The following is a 17,938-nucleotide window of genomic DNA, read 5'->3' on the forward strand; positions in this document are numbered from 1 at the left end:
ACAATTTCTCGTCAAGGAAGATAGGCCCCGCCGGCAATGATCAGATTCATGTTGGTGAACTTGACTTTGTAGACCGGACTCTTCTTTGTCGGGAAGGCGCTGATCTGGTCAGGCGTGACGACGACATCCTTTCCTTTCTTCTTGCCCATTCCCGGAGCAACTGAGGTCGAGGGTTGCGTGGAAGCGGCCGAGGGGTTGCCGGCATCGACCTTTGTGCCTGCTCCGCCGTCTCCAACTACACGACCCTGGGATGGATCTTGGGCTGGGCCGGTGACATCCCACACACGGACAGTGCCGTCGGCACCGCCAGAAACCAGGACAGTCGATTCAACGCTCCAGCTAAGGGACCAGATACCTCCTTTTCCATGACCGCGCATGCGCTTCAACAATCTTCCCGGTGCCAGGTCCCACAAGAGGATGGATCCTTGATCGTCTGCGGATGCAAGAAGTTTGCCGTCTCTGCTGCAGGCCAAAGCCGTAATATTGCCGGTGTGACCAGTGAACATACGCACAGCGTTACCGGTGGTGACCGCCCACATACGGACCGTATGATCGGAGCTGCCAGTAAAGACGTAGGCAGAATTCGGGTGGAAGCAGACGCAGTCCACGTCCTGGTCATGGCCGACGAAAATGCGCTGCTGACGAATGTGGTCTGTAACCCAGAGACGAGCGGTCTTATCATGTCCGCCAGAAACAAAGTAGTGGCCGAAAGGGCCCCATTGAAGATCCCAAACAGGCTGATCGTGGCCCTTGTAGACAACCATGCACTGCCATAGATCAAGAGACCAGAGTCGGATGGTCTTGTCTGCAGACGAGGAGAGTAGCCAACGAGCGTTGGTCGGCGCAACAGCGCCCTCTGAGCGTGTGGCAGAAGGTGCAAATGCGACTGCATAAACCGGACCAGAGTGTCCAATCAGACGACGCGAGTTCGACGGAGGCGCATCATCCACGTTGTCGTAGGTTGTTTGGATTTTCTTGCCATCCATGCTCCAAACACGAATATACGATTCCTGCATACCAGCTGCAACGAGCATATTATCGTCGGAGAAATCCAGGCAATTGATTCTATCACTTCATTAATAAGATTTCCAGTCAAAGAGAACGGTCATTACTCACCCGTCATAAGTGTTGTGGAATGTGAACATGCAAACACTGACTGCAGGACCAACACCTCCTGTCCGGCCCTCGATCCTGAACCGATCACGATTCTCTTTCACCTTCTGAACTTCCAGAGCCACATCGCGAGCAGTCGAGGGAGGATACGGAATATCGGCACGACTGGGCGCTTCATCGTCTTCTTCCTTTTTGATCATCTGGTCAAACTCCTGCACAAGACTGTTGTGGCCAGGTGCCGGGGGGTTCTTCATGTCTTCGTCTGCTAATTCGCCTCGTACGTCGGTCTCAAGCGTAGATTCCATAGGAAGCTTGCCCAGTCGGAGCCGGGGTAATGTTCCAGCCATTGCCGGATTATCGCCGGTGTAGGCCGATCCAGGGTGGTGACCGGGAATACCTTCATCTTCAGCGGGAAATGTCTGCCCTGCTCCAGCTTGGCCTAACATAGCAGCGAAGCTGAAACGATCGTCGGACGCACGCTCTTTGGTAATGATTGTACAGTAGCTGCTCAGAATAGCGGACATAACAGAGCCTCCCTCTTTCGACTTGTTTTCGAGAAACTGCATAAGGTTCGAAAATGCCGGGTTGCTGAGTACTAAGCGATACTTGTTATTGCGGTAGAGTTTGGCCGTGGCGTTGTCCTGAACATGCTCAGGAAGACTGATGGGCTCCAGTTTACGGACATCGTCTGTGTGCTCAGGGAGGAACAAGTTCTTGTTTATATCAAAGAACTGCTTGGCCTCTTGCGGATAGAATGATGTAACCATGTTGAGAAAAGAATAGACAAAGAGCGGCCACAGAACGCGCCTAAGTTCGGGCTGTCCAAAAATAAGCATTGCGCAAGTTAATAATGAGAAATTAGCTTACCTTGTACAGATCTAGATTGTCTTCAACCCAGACTTTCAGTATATCTAGATGCATGCGGCATTAGCATTTGACTAATGATATACTATGTAGGAATACTCACCGAACCCCATCCTATACTTGGGACGCGCATCCTCGCCAAGAGGAGGCAAAGGACGGCCATCGATTTCTTGGTTAGCTGATTCCATGCGCAGCATAGCTTCAGTACGGCTGTATCCTTTCTTGGCCAGGTAATCGATGACCTAGATAGCATTAGCAACTCAGTAAAGAAAAAGTCTATACATGATGTAAAGCAAGCCATGAAACGAACACTGAATCATTACAGACTTCGTCCTCAAGGCACATAAAACGCTGCAGCCGTGTCTCAAGACAAACACAAGGCTTGTTCAAGCGCAACATAGCCAAAACAAGCCGCTTAATAATGACGAAAAAACACCAACACATAAGAGATACTCTGCGCGAAACCCACGAAACTCATGCACCAAAATCTTCAACACTTACTATTTGATTCAGATTCTGCTGCGACATCGCACCACTCGGCGGTGGCGGTGGGGGACCCGGCGTAGGGGCTCCAACTGGAGTGGTATTTCCCATGGGCTGCTGGGGAGGCATAGACATACCACCACCACCGGGGCCGATGCTTGCACTTCGAGGTGCAGGGCTCGGAGCCCCGCCTGGCGCAGACATGGCGCGACGCTAGATGTCTAGATACTGACGGCCGCGTCTTTTTTAGCTTCGCTGCGTTCTGAAGGAATCGCGAAGATAAGATGCAAAAGTGACTTGATTTCGGGTGGTTCATTAAATCGGGAGGCTTGCGAAGTCACGTTTCTGATATTGAGCTAGGACTGCCTGGGATTAGCGCTGCGGATTTGCTTAGGTAATCAAATTTGTCGCTATTCGGCATCACAGCACGTGATGACATAGCTCAGGTTACTCTTACTTTGACCTTATCTTCAACTGGGTTTCACTGAGATAGATTTTCGGGTGGAATCCCTCGAATTTCAAAGAGATGGCCGAGGGCAGCAGCTCTGCACAACCAGATCAAGTGTTTACTTCAGCGGACCGGATCCGGCAGTTGAACGAGGTGGACAAGGTAAGGAGGTAGCTCGGCGCGACTCTCAGGGGAGACACAAACGAACATTACGCAGCCGTCACAGAACTTCTCTGAGCTAGCTGACACTGATCGCGCGTAGGATGTTGCAAAACTAATTCACTCCGCCGGTCTCGCGATCCAAGCCCTCACAAACGCCAGAACGGGCGACTCCCCCGAGGACACTTCCCTCGAGTCGCATAAAACGCAGTTTAAAGAGGCTACGTCGCAGTACTTCGCGCTCCTTTCCTCCATCGATGTCAGATTACGTCGCCAGGTATACGCTCTGGAGGAAGCTGCTATCCTAGCGCCGGAGTCGGCCTCGAGGACTGGTGATCTACCTGGTGCTGGCGGAGGAGGGGCAACGGGTGTTTCGAACCCGTTGGACGTTAGCTGGCTGAATAGCAGGAAGGACACCGTAGGGAAGGATAAGGAAGCTGAGCTATGGGCAGCAGCGAGGCAGTTTGTGGAACAACTTGGCGATTCCTCAGCTGCGAGGGTGAAGACGGAAGGAGGCCATGAGATGGAGGTCGATTGAGAGGCCCTAAACATTTCGAAGTGCCAGCTAATGCTCAGCCTATCTCAGCACGCTGAAGCTTTTTGACTCTACAAGTCAAACTACATATTATTGGGCCCACTAGGAGTGCTATATGATACCCACACATTGAATCGAAGCAGTTATCAGTTCCCGGATGCTTTAGTGAACGAGTTTGTTCGGCGAAGGTTGAAAAGAAACGAGACCTATTTACTTTCGCCTTTCTCACTGTACCCTCCTTGACGAGTATGACAGAAGCTTTGATGATGCGAAATGAGGAGTAAGAACATAGGCATGCTCATGATAACACGACAAGCGCAGATGCCAGTCCGCAGAACTTAGAGAGCAATGGCTGGTTGATGCACTACCGCTGCATGGACCTAATCATCTCCAGGTGTGCAGCCTTCTCTTTATTGGATTCCGAAAGCGGCGCGAGGCCTGTATTCCTTGTCAGCATCCATTCCCTTGGTCCTACCCTGACGAGAGAAGCGGCTTACTTCGAAGTTCACCCACCACATCCTTGGCCTTGCCAAAGTAGACCTCCTCTGCCGTCGCCAGTCAGATTAGCATGTGACGTGTCAAGACAGAACAACTCTTCACAGATGTGACACATACGCAATAAGTTCCGCATCTTCAACTCCATATCCTCAACGAGCCTACCCACATTGGCGACATGGCTCGCATCTGACTCTACAGGGAGATCAACCTCCATCTGCCGGGTCATATTGCCGCTGAGATCCATCTCGCCGAGGGCATCATTCTCGTTCGCCAAGTGAAGAATCACCGTGCTCGTGAGCTTGTAATGAGACATGCGCGCCCTATCAGTCGCCTCGAAGACATGAATGCTGTCCCACTCCCCTGAGCTCTTCGCTCCGGGTGTAACACCTGTCCGCAATACCCATTAGCCAATTCCATATTTCACCCTTCATCAAGTAACAAGCCCACCTTTCTTCAAGAGGATAACACCCGCAAACCCGTCATCCAAATCCCAAAAGTAAACGCTGCCCACACCACCCTCATAGTACAGCTCCCGATATACATCAAAGGCCTCGTTAGCCGCAACCTCGAGCTTCCTCACCCGCTCGCTGGGGACCGTCCCGTCCTCCAGTGGTGGATCGAACTCATTGCTCCAGGGCGAGCGGTAGCTGTCCCCGTCCCGGTTGTAATCGCAGAGCAGGTAATCGCGGTTCGTCTTCGGGCAGCGGCGGATCTCTAGAGGCTGGTCGACGGAGGAGAGGAGATCTTCGGTCAGGTCTGGGACAATCGATGTAATGGCCTGCAGGTTCTGTTTCGTGTCGCGGGGGTTGAGGCGCCGAAGAAGATCGCTAGAGTGTGGTTGTTATGGTCAGCTTGAGCTGTTGTTGTTGTTGTTCTCCGAGCGGGGTTACACTCCGGTGTCCGGATCCTCAGAATGAGGACCCAAGATGTGGAATATGAGGTATATCATCGATTGCTCGGTATTGGGTACTTACAGCGCACTGTCAAATTGGATGTCCGCCATGGTGTGAGGTGCTGGAAGAGTGTTGTATTTGTGAAGCTCTACGTGAAACTGGGTCTCGATCTTGACTTGGCCGATTAAGGTGCGTGCGCGGAGAAAGTGGGGGTGGCATTTAGGCTACCCCCTGAGCTTGGAGCACGCTTTGAACATACTACCCTTAAAATGATAATAAAAGAGACTCAAAACTCATCTATTGCTATGTAATTTTGGGTATCTAGAGATGATCGATAATGTTCCAAAAGCCAAGCTCAAATATCCAAAACTGTCCACGCTGATCCAAATGTCATTCCTCACTGTCATCATCAAGAATAAATCTATTCCGTTTGCGAGAAGCATGGCGCTCTGCGCTGCGGTTGAGGAGTGTCTCGACGTCAGGGAAATCAAGTTCAAAAGCATCTTGGCTTCTTTGTGATGAATGGGGAGGTCTTTCGGTAGGAGGTCCCAGAGAAGATGACATCAACTTCTCTGGAGACAGCAGTTCGGGAGTGCAATCGTCCTCGTTTTCGTCCTTCCGTACATGTACATTGTTTGGCCGTGAAGTGGCCGACGGCCTTTTGAAGGCATGCGGCTTCTTCCCCAGCCTTCCACAGTTCTGCGCTGGAGGGTCCGATTCGCGAGACAGAACTGAGTCCTCAATCTTCTTCCTTGACTCCAGAGCCAACACTCTCCTATATCGGCTTTCACAATCAACACTAATCTTACTCATTTTCTGGAGAGTACCAATCATGCGGGAGGTCAAGGAACCATGTTTGACAGCTTTTGTCGGCCTAGGAACGGATTGCAGACGAGGGTAGGCATCAACACGTGGGTTCCGGATGAACTCTGGACTAGTGCCTCCTATATGACAATAGCGTCGCTCAAGATCCTGTTGCTGTCCTGGCGTAAGGAGAACTTCTTCCAGGGCGGGAACCTCCACAGGCTCTGGAGTTGGTTTGCGGACGGCTCTCTTAGTTTCTGCTTTCTTCGTCACTTTCCCAGTTAGACTGGACGCCTTTGCAAAACCAGTTTCGACGTCATCTGGCATATGGAACTTCTTCGGCGGCCTTTTTGGGGGCCGTGCTCTCCTTCTGGGCTCTGGTAAATCAGCCTGCGTATTCTCCACCGGAATATCGATTTGCCTCTTCTCAGCCACAGGGCGAACTCCTGGAGGCAAGATGCGAGGGGATGTGTCGTCATGAAAAGTGAAACGAGTACCGCTGGCTATCATCTGCTGCATTTTCTCATAATTGTCTTTAGCCTTAATATAAGACTCCTCTTCTTTGCCCTGCATCAGAAGCAGCACAATATTACCAGCTCTCTTACGACCAGTACGTCCCATGCGCTGGAGCATACGGATGGGCGACGCCGAAGAATCGTAGCAGACAATGAGATCGACCTCGCCAATATCGAGACCTTCTTCACCAATCGAGGTCGCCACGATAGTGTTATATGTGCCTTTCTTGAACTTCTGCACAATGCTCAACTGTGTCTTTTGGTCCATTCCCTCCGATCCTTTCGCACTGCTCTGCCCTACAAACACGTGGGGTCGAATCAGGGGCTCGTACCGCTTTAGAACTCTGACCACCTCCTCAGCGCTGTCTCGAAAATGTACAAATATCATAATTCGCGTTGCTGACTGACTCTGGTCTCCATTGGCTGCCGTTCCTTCTCCACGATCCATGAAGTGATTGAGTACGACCTGTTTGAGGTATTCTAACTTCGGATGGCCGATAAATTCTGGGTTCTTAGTCCAAGGCTGGAGATGGTTCATAAGCTTCTTGAAGCTTTCGTCCTGCACAATCTGTCGTTGATATTTGCCCCCCTTTTGGCCGTCAGTGTTAGACTGAAAGTGCAAAAGGTGCCGATAGAACGGCGTGATACCGTGATATTTCAAGAGATCGATAGCATGGGCCAAACTCGCGAGGACGGTGAAAATTGCGTTGACTTTGCCCTTCAGGCCAAGGTTCGCATTCCTCCCTGCATCTGAACCCATCCATTGCTGACGGGCCTTGGTGAGACCGAACGCGGTGAGAGCCATCGGATCCCTTCCCCAGTAGGCGTTCAGGTTACGAAGTTGGTCGACAAGCGGCTGCAGAGTCCTTGTGAAAAGCTCCATGCACAGCACCATTTCATCGGAATTCTGAAACGTTTGTACCTCGGTGTCCCGAGCATGTACATACTCCCGAATGTCGAGAGACTGCTCGGTGCGAATCTCCACCTTGGCAATACCCAGGCCATCAATGACGGCTTGCACTGATTCCACAGTAGAGCCTGGAGTTGCAGTGAGGGCAAGGACCCGGAAGCTCTTGTTATACCGCTTGAGGAACTTGACGACTTCCACGTATGCATAGCCGCCAGTGGCACGATGAGCTTCGTCAACAACGATCAGAACGATACGTTTGGGGTCGGCTATTCCTGTCTTGAGATCATTGACGAGGGTTTGAGGGGTCATGAAGAAAACACGTTTGCTTTTCCATTCCTCCGCGCGAATACCTGGCGCGGCTTCACCTGTCAGCATGGTCGTCTGTGATCGCGGGATGCCGGCCACCTGGAAGCAAGCAGAGATCTGCTGGGCTACCAGGGGCTTTGTCGGTGCTACGAAGATAATTTGAGCACTCTTTGTCCATCGATACCAATTGAGCATAATGGTCGCAGCGATGAACGTCTTTCCAAGACCAGTAGGAAGCGCAACCAGCAGGTTATGGAAAAGACCTCGCTGTGCGATGTTGAATTGATAATCTCTCGTCTTCCCCAAATTAGTGGGGTAGACCCATGTGTTTATAGCCTCTTCATTGAGTTTGTGATGAGTAGGAGGTTCATCTTTCTCCGGTGGCGAGAAAAATTGCTCTCCTCGCTGCGAGGGGATGTCAGAATCTCGTGCAACCATGTTGAATAACGTGGATTGCCGTAGGCCAAGCGGGCGATTGGTGCTGAATTGAAATTGAACAGGCGGTCTACGTGTCGCTTGAGACGTCGTTCTGGGTGGCGACAAGGATAGGTCCGAGTCGAAGGCGTCATCTGGTATATCATCAAGATCGAATGGCACGTCCGCTTCAGCCTCTTTCACTGCGGCGGAAGGTGCGACAGCAGTCCGTCCCGGCGTAGACCTGGATGCAGTAGAGGGGATATTTCCCCCATTCTCTTCCTCAAATGAGCGCAGTGATGCTGCAATAGCAGCCTCCATTTCTTTATCTTCATCATAATACTGATCCGGTTGATGACTGGCATCAACTGTGGTCGTTGTAGGCTCGGGCGCAAGAGGTTCGGGGCCAGGCTTCTTCCATCGAGGGCCACGAATCATCTCCGGGGGCGAAGGCGGCTGGGTCAATTGTGTGACGAAGATATTCTCCTGGAAGTTGTTGCGTTTTGGTACAAAGACCTTGTACTTGGAGGTTCTCTCAACATCCTCAAATTGAACGCCGTTAACAGACCCTCGGTCGGGCGATTGAAACTCGTCCTCCCCGTCGCCCTGGTCTATGGAGAACTCGGATTCTAAGTTAAAGAGGTATTAGATCCAGATCATAAGCAAATCTCGGGTCGCGGTAGCTTGCCTGCATCATCGCCTAACCGCCGACGCTTTGCTGGACGGTTGTTCGTCTCGGCTGATTTAACTGCATCGGGTGTCCCAGGGACGATAACGTCGTCAATCTCAGTGTCAGAGTAATCATCAGAGTCGTCACCAGAAACGGACATGTCGCGACTCGCTTGATCTTAACCAAATAGCCCCTCGTGGGATTATAAGGCTCATTGTTTAGTGATGAAGCAACGCGACGCGGTATCGCGACATCACGTGAGCCAATTGAACAGTATAATAGGAGTTTGTCCTGTTTGCACTTGCACCCATCATCTGGAGTGAATCGGCGGCGCACGTCCTTCGCTTCTGGGCTTAGTGTTACTGGTGGAGAGAGGAGTCATGGAAACCATTTTAGCAGCTCCACTTGGGCCATGCGATGAGGTTTAACAAGGAAGATTCGAGATGCCTTTTCCAAGGCAACAGTCGCCCTGTTCATACCAAGTTTCATGGTCCTCAATTGTCGCGGTGGAAAACTGAGAGTACTGACGGACCAGCGTCCAGGATCAACAAAGACAGACCCCTTATTTGCCTCACAATTTCCATTCTGGTCAGAGATCACAGGCACAGAAGTCAAAATTGAAACCTGGTCCGCGTCAAATGACTTCAGGCTAGAGGCAGACAGGGCCACACTAAGGAGTCTGGTTATTTTAGGCACTCTTTTTCTTGAATTTCGACCCCAGATTCCACAGCCACAATCTCCTCATGTCTCTGATTTTCTATTGTGCTAATAATAATCAGCAAGGGCCTTCACTTTTCAGCTGAAGTTTAATGACATACAAGTGATCGAGGGACTCGCAAAATGATGGTTACACTGAATGAGCACCCTCATTTATTATTTAGTCAGATATCATTGTTATACCTAACAGTAGGTATCTTTGCACTATTATTGAGTGTCACCATATCAGCCAAACAAGGCGGCTTGCATCGAAAAGAGCAGTCGGTGACGATGATCAGATCCTCCTTGGATCATTTTTATTATGTATTGTTGTTGTACGCTGTATTTTGTAAGGCCGATGCTACTGGAAGAATCCAGACTAAAAGACGACAACCTGATTTTCTCCAATTCTTCAACAGCTGTGTCCAACCACGATCGTCCGCAGAGCTAAGCTAGCTGAGGAGATACTGCATGAAGCCTTAGTGACGCTGTCAGTGGATGATTCAAGCAGTCGGGATAGTCCTAAAACTCAAAATAAGTATTATTTACAGACAGGAAAGCCTGAAACCCTACTAATGGGAAGGCGTAACGACAAGAAACCTGGGAGTGACAAGACTTGGAATCATTAGTGTGTCCAATATCCACAGGTCACAGAGAACCCTTCCCAGCAAGGTTTCATGGCCTGAGGGTATCAACTACTGTCATTGGTCTTACTTTATTACTCCTCCTTTCCCCAAATTACTTTGTTTTCTCTCCCCTTCTTCTTCCTCCTCATCAATAAACACCCGTCTCTCGTTTGTAGCAGCAATCTTCTTTTCTCTCTCTTACACTGAGATCTCAAGTCTGTCGCTTCTGAATCTCTACAGTCAATCCAAGTCAAAATGAAGTTCAACAACATCATCGCCGTCTCCTCTCTCTTGGTCCTGGCTACTGCCCAGTCCACCACTGACAGCGCAGCCTCCACCACCACCAGCCTGACTCCCGAGGCCTCCTGCGCCGCCAAATGTGCGTATTTATAGCTTTTCTTGAACTATCCAGCACATAAAGCTAACCACGCGATTGCATTCAGGCGGTTCTAATGACATTTGCTGTGTTGCTGGATGCTACAAGGTTCCCTGCCCTAGCGACCAGCAGGCCAATGACACCGTCAGCTGTGTCGCTGCGTGCCCTCAGGGCTCTGGCACTCCTAGCGACACCGACAAGTATGCCGCGTGCCAGAGCAGCTGCTACAGCAGCCACTTCTTCCCCGCGACCATGACCAATGCTGGTTCCGCCAACACTGGTGTCAGCACCAACACCGCGACCACCACGGGCACTGGCTCCAGCAGCTCTAAGACTGGCACTTCTGGTATGTTACTGATTCTATCTGGTCATTCCTGAAACGGCCCAAGAAAGTCAAGGCTAATTGGACAATCTGCAGGCTCTGGCTCCACCGCCTCTGGCTCCGGCACTGCTACCAGCAGCTCTACCGCCACCTCGACTCCCAACGCTGCTGCTGTTAGCCAGCTGCAGCTCGGTGTCTCTGCCGCTGGTCTCCTTGGCTTCGTTCTTGCTGCTTGGGCTCTGTAAACAATGACCTGTTCTTACAGACACAGCTCACGGCTACGACTGGTTCCCAGAGGGTAATGAATCTCGAGACGGGAGTTAATAGGGTTACCGGACATGGGTCGATTGATTTTATTTCTCTTCATTCTCATTGAAGTACTAATAAGGATGCCACCTAATACTGTGCCATAGTTGCCTTTCATGTGTAGTACTTTCAAACTATTTTGAGATACCAATGCGAAAATGCTTAATAATGACTCTTGTCTCACTGGCTTTTCTTCTACTTCGAACCACAGTATGAACGTCGACATCAACATGAGCAATGTTGGCTTGATGGAGTTCCTAGAAACCAAGGCAATTGTCATGGACGTTCAATTCAGCGAGCTCTGTTCAGGTCGATCCATAGGCCCGCAGTCATCAACCACCTAGGCACTATAAGCTTTGAAACGTCAATTGAAAGAGTTCGGAATACGCTCATAACACTTTGTAGCTCAGGAACCGTTTGTAATCTCCCCCAAGGTCTCCGGGCCTTTCTCCACCCTAATTTCTGACATTCCCTCCTTTGTATCGACTCTATAAGCCTTGACATCATGCGAGGCGCATAGGACATGCCTGCAATGTATCAAGTAGATGCCAACGATGAATGATGAGAGATCTACTCCGTGGATCGTGAAGATCTGTAGGAAGATCCACACCGATAAGGCTGATAAGCTGCGCGTCAACTCCCCGCTTAAAACGCGTAAATCACATCATCATAAAAAGGTAAAGAGAAACAGTCAACCATATCTTCTCATTTTTAATAAACCAACTATCTACTGCCTGACGCCGTCAGTCACATAAGTCCTAGCAGAGACGCATTTCTCTTCCTACACTACATCCACCTCAACCAAGAACAAAGCGAGGGGAAACAAAATGGCACCCCCAGCAGACTTCCACCACCTCTACACCACCATGGCCGACTTCGTGACGTCCTGCATGTCCGCCCATGATCCCTCCCACAACCCCGCCCACGTCCATCGCGTCGTCACACTAGCGCGCACAATCCTCGAGAAGGAGCAGCTCGCACACCCGGACATCACCTACGACGCTGACGTTGTCAAACTCGCTGCCCTGCTCCATGATATCGGGGATAGGAAGTATTTGACGCAGGTCGCCGCGGCGACGTCTGCGGGCGGGGAGCAGCAGCAGCAGGCGGCGGTTGATCCGGGCAGGATGGTGGAGCTGGCGCTGCTGGCGCATGGGGCGGACGCGGCCCTCGCGGCGAGGGTGCAGACCATCGTGACGCATGTGTCGTACTCCAAGGAGGCTAAAGATCCTGCGACGGTGCGGAGATTGATTGACGAGGAGGGGTATGTGGAGTTGGCGGTGGTGCAGGATGCGGACCGGTTGGATGCGCTGGGGGCGGTGGGGATTGGGCGGTGTTTTACGTTTCTGGGGGCGCAGGGGAAGAAATACCTTAGTCCTGGGGAACCGTGGGATATGAATAATGCTATAGCTCACTTTCAGGAGAAGCTGGTCCGGTTAGAGGGGATGATGAAGACGCAGACGGGGAGGGAAATGGCTCGCGTGCGGACACAGCGGTTGGTCGAGTTTCGCAAGTGGTGGGAGGAGGAGATGGAGGAGGCAACTCATACTCCTTGAGAAGGACATTGCTTGGGTGATAGTCGCAGCTTACCCCCAAGACCTCTCAGCAAGTGCATAATAGATCAAGTAATCATCCATAGATCTCATTCTGTCTATCAAATCTCCACAGAGAGGTACAGTATTTGGGTATTTAGTATGTAGTTGCAAGAGTATCAAGCACACAGCAAACATCCAGTACCAAAGGGAGCGTCATAGAACCCAAGAAAGGTATCCTGGAGCCAGAAGAAGTAACCAAAAACAAGACCAACCGTGTAATAGACTCCAATGACATCGAAACTACCAGATTATCTCGTGCTGCTCTGCATGTATGGATTTCTATGATAGGCATGAGCACCACATCGAGACCAAACGCCAAAATTAGATCAAAGTCTAGAAATACGTCGAGCTGCTCGGACGCGCAAGGGAAATAAAAAAAAAACAATGTGCTTCAAATAGCACAGAAAGGTTTGATGTTGAATTTCAAACCCGATCCCGAGCAAAATCCAGCACCTCACAGTCGTCTTCGAAGAATCCGTCGTCGACACCAGCGGCAGGAGCAGCGGAGACTGCCATGGAATGTCTCTTCTTCCTGCGAGTGGTGATAACAACCTCTTCAACGTTGCCGGTGCTGTTGCCAAGACTGATAAGGTTCTCCATTTCTACCCCGTAGCCGTGGTGTTGTTCGTGCACGATATCGTCCTCGTCCCCGGTGCCGCTGCCGGCGCTGAATGGCCGCACGTGGAGCTTGGTCAGCGAGATGCTGTCGCCAAAGATCCACTGGCCGCCCGGGCCACACGTCAACGGATCACATACTTCATTGTCATTCGAGAAAACGAAGAGATTGACTCTGTGGTCGGTGTGGAAGGGCTGATAAGGTGTGTTCGTCTCGATCTCGGCCTGGGACAGGGGCTGGCACCTGATCTTTGAGGTAGTGTGGGGCCGTGAGTTTGAAGACGGCAGGGTTAAGAAGGCAGACACAGTGTGTTCATGGGAGAATGTCCCAATCAGCAGTGGACCGCATGGAATCTGAAGGTTCGCAGGCAACTTGTACTCGATTTCCTTGTTTCCAATAACCGACTGCAGCTGGCGGTTCCTGGGAGAGGAGATGGATCTTTTGACCCGGTACAGCCGGAAGAATCCATTGTCTACGGCACCCAGGAAAGGCTGCCCTTTGTTCGAGATCCAAACGACACGAGACGCGGCTGGGTCGCGGGCGAGACCGGAGAGGTGCAGTCGATTCTCTCCAGCGTGCCGGAGAGTATTGACTGTACCAGTCGCTGCACCCATCGATTTACTAAGGCCAGCAGCAACCGCCCTCCCACTCCGGACTCCAGCTGCGGAGGGAATTGCGAACGCACCCACTGCAGGAAATGCAGAGCCAGCGGACGGAGTGCGGCCACTGACAGCAGCCAGAATAGGCTGCGTTTTCCCTCCAACGAGTTTAAGCGCGGCGGATAGTGGATTAGCCGCAGCCGCTCTGTCAGTCGCTTCGTCCGTGGGGGAGTTGTTGGCCTGTGACTTGTGGGGTTGAGGACGAGCTCGCCGGAACGGAGGCCACTGAAAAGCACTGCGGGGAAGGTCAAAAACGTGCACTGTACCCTTGCGGGTTATCACTGCCAGGCGATCTCCGGACGGAGGGGACCAGATCACGTCGACAATAGAAGACGTAGTAAGACGCGCGAACCGCGCAACTTGTCGCACATTGGCTGATGGTGATGTGGAGTCCTCAGAAAGGAAGACCCCTGCCCGACAATGCCTGGCTTGCATCAAGTCCCAAACGTACTGGACATCCCCCTTCTTGCTCGCTGTGAGTAACATCAAGCCATTAGGGGAGAATGACAAGAAGCTACATCCATTAGGGACCTGGAAGGTAGCGATGGGGTTGAGCATAGCATTCCTTGCCTCTGCGCCATCATCGAATCGTCTCAAATCCAAAATCGAGACAGAATCAGGTTCTGCAGGAGACGTAGTTTGAGTCTCCTGGGCATGTGTCGGAGGGAAGAGACCGTATCCTTGTTGTGGTAAGTCCATAAAATTTGGAGATCGCCGCGAGGACGTGTTCTGAGACTGGTCTTTGTTCCAGTAATTGTTCCAAGCTTGAAGCCCCTGGTCGCCCATCCAGCGGGCACCACGTACCAGCTCTTGTGTGACACCCCTTGCTACTTTGTCAAAGAGACTCTCGCCCTCGCCAACGTCCGTTGCGGAGGTGACTGGTGGCTTCGCTGGAGGACTACGCGTCTCGAGCCCAAAAGTTTTGCCCTGAATAAGTGAGGCAGGCACCGTTGCACGAATAGAAGCTCTATAAGTTGAGGATGGTGGCACTATTGCTAGCCATCGTCCTCTAAGCGCCAGCACAGGGTAATCTGAAACAGCTGAACCATGTGGGGAGTCGTTCCGAGATGCATCCGGATCAGTTGAACTGGACGATGTTGAGTATCGCCGAGCCTCTCGTGTCTGTACACTTGTCCAGGTTTTACCCAAGAACTGATATGCACATGACTGTGAGAAAGGGTTTATGCCGTATACATACACCTCCCCACTGACGCCGGAAGCCAACACTATATGGTTCCCGCTGACGAGGAGCTTAAGATTCCCAATAGGAGATGGGGCCAGAGCAGGCAATCCGGGAATGTTCTCAAAACACGGAGTAGGTTTCGTGGTGAAGAGCGTTGCGATCTGCTCTCCGCTCCTGAGAGAATAGATCTCGGCTCTGGTTTGGTACAGTTTCGGCTCATCCCTGCTAACGCGCTTTTCACCCGGCGGAAGCCTTCCGGTCTGACTAGGTGGTATCTCATTCGTTTCCGAACCAGCAGAAGATGCCCGGCCTTCGTCTTCACTTGAGGCACAGGGTCCGTGTATTATGACGGCGACGTGTGGTCTAGACGAAATGAACGGATCGTTCGATGAGGTCGAGGCTAGGATCTTTGCCTCTATCACCCGACCTCTAAGCCCACTGAGCTTTCCCACTAAACGCGTTTTGCGGTCTTCGATTGCGAGAACATCCAAGGCCCCGTCAGTGCCAACAAGCAATACGGTGCCACCCATTTTGGAGGACTTGAATGCTGGACCGGACAAAGTGTCAAAGCCACAGAATGAGTAACCTTCGTCTCCAGCTGCACGGTTTGAACCAGTAAATGGAGGGAGATCAATATCTGGAGCACCGTAGAAGTGAGGTTGCGGCAGATGAGGCAGGGGAATATGACCATCGTACGGGCCACTCAGAGAATGGCTCTTCTGCCTGTCTACGGATTGCTGCCTGGACAAATTGCTGCTCAGGTATCCAGTGCCGTAGCTCAAGGGTCTCCTTCGAGGAGGAGGAGAGGTTGACGAGGGTTGACTGAAACCACCTTTATCTAGGTGCGTAGGGAAGCTGAGGGGAGACCCGCCTGCGAGCTCCCCATTGATGCCATCATTTGGAGGACTTTTTCCATATGGAATTGATTTTGCCCATGTTCCCGTACGGATGGCAAGATCATTCTCCGTCGTTTCCGTAAGAGACCCAAACGCGTCTGGAACGGCCGGGGCAACCGGATTACTAGGGGGAGCTAACGGAGTATCTGAATAAGACGCCGGCTCAGCTAGCATAGGCGGGGAAGTGTCAATCCTGTGGCATCAAGGGCGGACTTTGTTAGTTTATGGACACTTATAGCCTGAAGAGGAGCGATTTCCATGCATACAGGTCATCAGGCGGAGACTTGGCTACCGCTTTGGCCCCTTTACCTCCTTTGCCGTTTTTACCCTTTTTCTTCGTTTTTCCAATATTGTCATTGTTTTCGGGACTTGGCCGAGTGAAGTCTGAAGGAAGGGGGATGAGGTCGCCTGAAGCCCGGCCCTGCTGGCGAAATAAGTCGTCCGAGGCTGCCGGGGGCATTCAACTGGAAGGAGTGCCTCAAGGAGGCAATAAGAATCTCACTAAGGAGACCGCCCTCAAGACCTCTGATAAGGTCTGAGAACGGGTGTTCAAACAATAATGTTGACTGGTAAAGAGGATTGATGAGCTGGGACCCTATCAAGAGACTGCGTGGAACCTTGTGTACAGAACGCTTGTCAGCGTGAGTCATCGCAAAAAGCAGTTGCGTGCTCTCATTGAAACATACTATTGTTTGTTGATTGAAGTGACAAAGATCTCAAGAGGAAGGACGGAATAAGTTATTGCACTCTCTCTGTTCGAGTGCAGAGCTGTCGCGCGGGCCAGCGTATTTGGGGATTTGTACCCTTTGATACGCCTTGTAGATGCGGGACTCAGTATGACTCGGATGCCAGACTTCTGTCATCCAAGCCTCCAACTGTAATTATCTCCAATATCTCTGAACTACAGTCTCGTATGACTGTCCAAAACTCGGGACTCAAGAAAGATCACAGATAGTTGTTTGAAGGGAGATATAGAGCAGGTAAACGGTTCAAGAGAGGGGGAGGGGGAATCCATGCAGGTCAGGAGCATAGGTAGATGACATCTCTCCATGGTAGGCTGACTGCTCATACGTAATTAAACCAAAGTTTACCCGTTATCTGCAAGCAGCTAGTAGGTATCAGTCAATAGTTCCAGGGCTGGTTTCCTTATCAGTAGGTACCTACCTTAGGTACCCAGGGGGTACGGAGTTACCTTACGGAGTAAGGTACCTATCTGCCTGCCCCCTACTTTCCGCTCCGTATCTCAGTTGGCACCCCTCATAAACCAAGTCTCATCGATGATTTATAGAAAATTGTCGAAAATGACCAGGTATCCACACCAGACCTGTACTTCAGAGTTACATAATCCCTCGTAGCATTCTCGACAGCCACCCTTGGAGCATGAATGCCTGTGACTATAGGCACGAGGTACCGTATCTTTGCTGGTAACGACATTACAAACAACAATCCCCATCCCGCATGAGGGGTAAGACAAACATTGCAAACAGCGCGAGCCCGAAACACGGGGTCAGAATGCGACACGTGATTTGCCTGAGGGCTGTCCTCGCAGGAAGAGGTGGCAGGTCATGATCATCACCATCATCAACTGGATGCTGAAACATTCCACGTTTCCACGTTTGCCTCCGGAGGTAACCGCCAGTCAAACGACGACCAAGTTTCTTCGACTCAGGATCAAGCGTCAGGTGTTCGTTGTCGACTTGTCACGGGGTCACTTCTGCAGCATAGCCATGATCTGTAAGGCCCCAAGGTGTCATTGGTGGAGGATCAAGCGATGACCGAGACATGATTCCTGCCGGTCATATCACAAATCTATGCATTGTCATAGTCCAAGGGAATTCTTCCTCAACGTGCCATTTCCCTATGACACCTCGTCCCGTAGACTTGTGTGCCTACCGATGACCTATGGATCGTCATTGACAAGCATCAATCCTTATGATGAGACAAACGTGAAGGATTCCTCTATAACTCGATAGGGGTAAAGCGAAAGTCAAAGAATTTAGATAATATTGATACAAGGTTATTAGATAAAGTCAAGGGGAAACTCCCTTGCA

The 17,938-nt window shown here is 51.2% G+C and overlaps 7 protein-coding genes across 7 annotated transcripts; 3 read left to right on the top strand and 4 right to left on the bottom strand.

Annotated features, from left to right (window-relative positions):
* Positions 1-11: 11 nt before the first annotated feature.
* On the bottom strand, positions 12-2,664 carry ALT_8806 (putative transcription initiation factor TFIID subunit; the record flags this gene model as incomplete). The annotated part of the gene is made up of 5 exons (XM_033558579.2): positions 12-1,065; positions 1,117-1,931; positions 1,981-2,024; positions 2,081-2,219; positions 2,479-2,664. 5 exons carry the CDS (start codon positions 2,662-2,664, stop codon positions 12-14), a joined length of 2,238 nt encoding a protein of 745 aa, XP_033414470.1.
* A 322-nt stretch (positions 2,665-2,986) lies between these two features.
* On the top strand, positions 2,987-3,605 carry ALT_8807 (mediator of RNA polymerase II transcription subunit 11; the record flags this gene model as incomplete). Its single annotated transcript, XM_033558580.2, has 2 exons — positions 2,987-3,070; positions 3,171-3,605. The coding sequence occupies 2 exons, from the start codon at positions 2,987-2,989 to the stop codon at positions 3,603-3,605; spliced, it is 519 nt and encodes a 172-aa protein (XP_033414471.2).
* A 361-nt stretch (positions 3,606-3,966) lies between these two features.
* Positions 3,967-5,103, bottom strand: cap2 (F-actin-capping protein subunit beta; the record flags this gene model as incomplete). The annotated part of the gene is made up of 5 exons (XM_033558581.2): positions 3,967-4,040; positions 4,100-4,147; positions 4,218-4,487; positions 4,548-4,927; positions 5,075-5,103. The coding sequence occupies 5 exons, from the start codon at positions 5,101-5,103 to the stop codon at positions 3,967-3,969; spliced, it is 801 nt and encodes a 266-aa protein (XP_033414472.1).
* A 280-nt stretch (positions 5,104-5,383) lies between these two features.
* On the bottom strand, positions 5,384-8,772 carry mph1 (3'-5' DNA helicase; the record flags this gene model as incomplete). Its single annotated transcript, XM_033558582.2, has 2 exons — positions 5,384-8,571; positions 8,655-8,772. 2 exons carry the CDS (start codon positions 8,770-8,772, stop codon positions 5,384-5,386), a joined length of 3,306 nt encoding a protein of 1,101 aa, XP_033414473.2.
* A 1,417-nt stretch (positions 8,773-10,189) lies between these two features.
* Positions 10,190-10,877, top strand: ALT_8810 (uncharacterized protein; the record flags this gene model as incomplete). The annotated part of the gene is made up of 3 exons (XM_033558583.1): positions 10,190-10,313; positions 10,378-10,656; positions 10,729-10,877. The coding sequence occupies 3 exons, from the start codon at positions 10,190-10,192 to the stop codon at positions 10,875-10,877; spliced, it is 552 nt and encodes a 183-aa protein (XP_033414474.1).
* A 927-nt stretch (positions 10,878-11,804) lies between these two features.
* ALT_8811 (HD domain-containing protein) lies at positions 11,805-12,494 on the top strand (the record flags this gene model as incomplete). Its single annotated transcript, XM_033558584.2, has 1 exon — positions 11,805-12,494. The coding sequence occupies one exon, from the start codon at positions 11,805-11,807 to the stop codon at positions 12,492-12,494; it is 690 nt and encodes a 229-aa protein (XP_033414475.2).
* Positions 12,495-12,956: 462 nt separating this feature from the next.
* Positions 12,957-16,347, bottom strand: ALT_8812 (uncharacterized protein; the record flags this gene model as incomplete). Its single annotated transcript, XM_033558585.2, has 2 exons — positions 12,957-16,080; positions 16,154-16,347. The coding sequence occupies 2 exons, from the start codon at positions 16,345-16,347 to the stop codon at positions 12,957-12,959; spliced, it is 3,318 nt and encodes a 1,105-aa protein (XP_033414476.2).
* Positions 16,348-17,938: the final 1,591 nt, after the last annotated feature.

Source organism: Aspergillus lentulus (assembly GCF_001445615.1).
Source record: "Aspergillus lentulus DNA, contig: Alt16, strain: IFM 54703, whole genome shotgun sequence".
NCBI lineage: Eukaryota > Fungi > Ascomycota > Eurotiomycetes > Eurotiales > Aspergillaceae > Aspergillus > Aspergillus lentulus.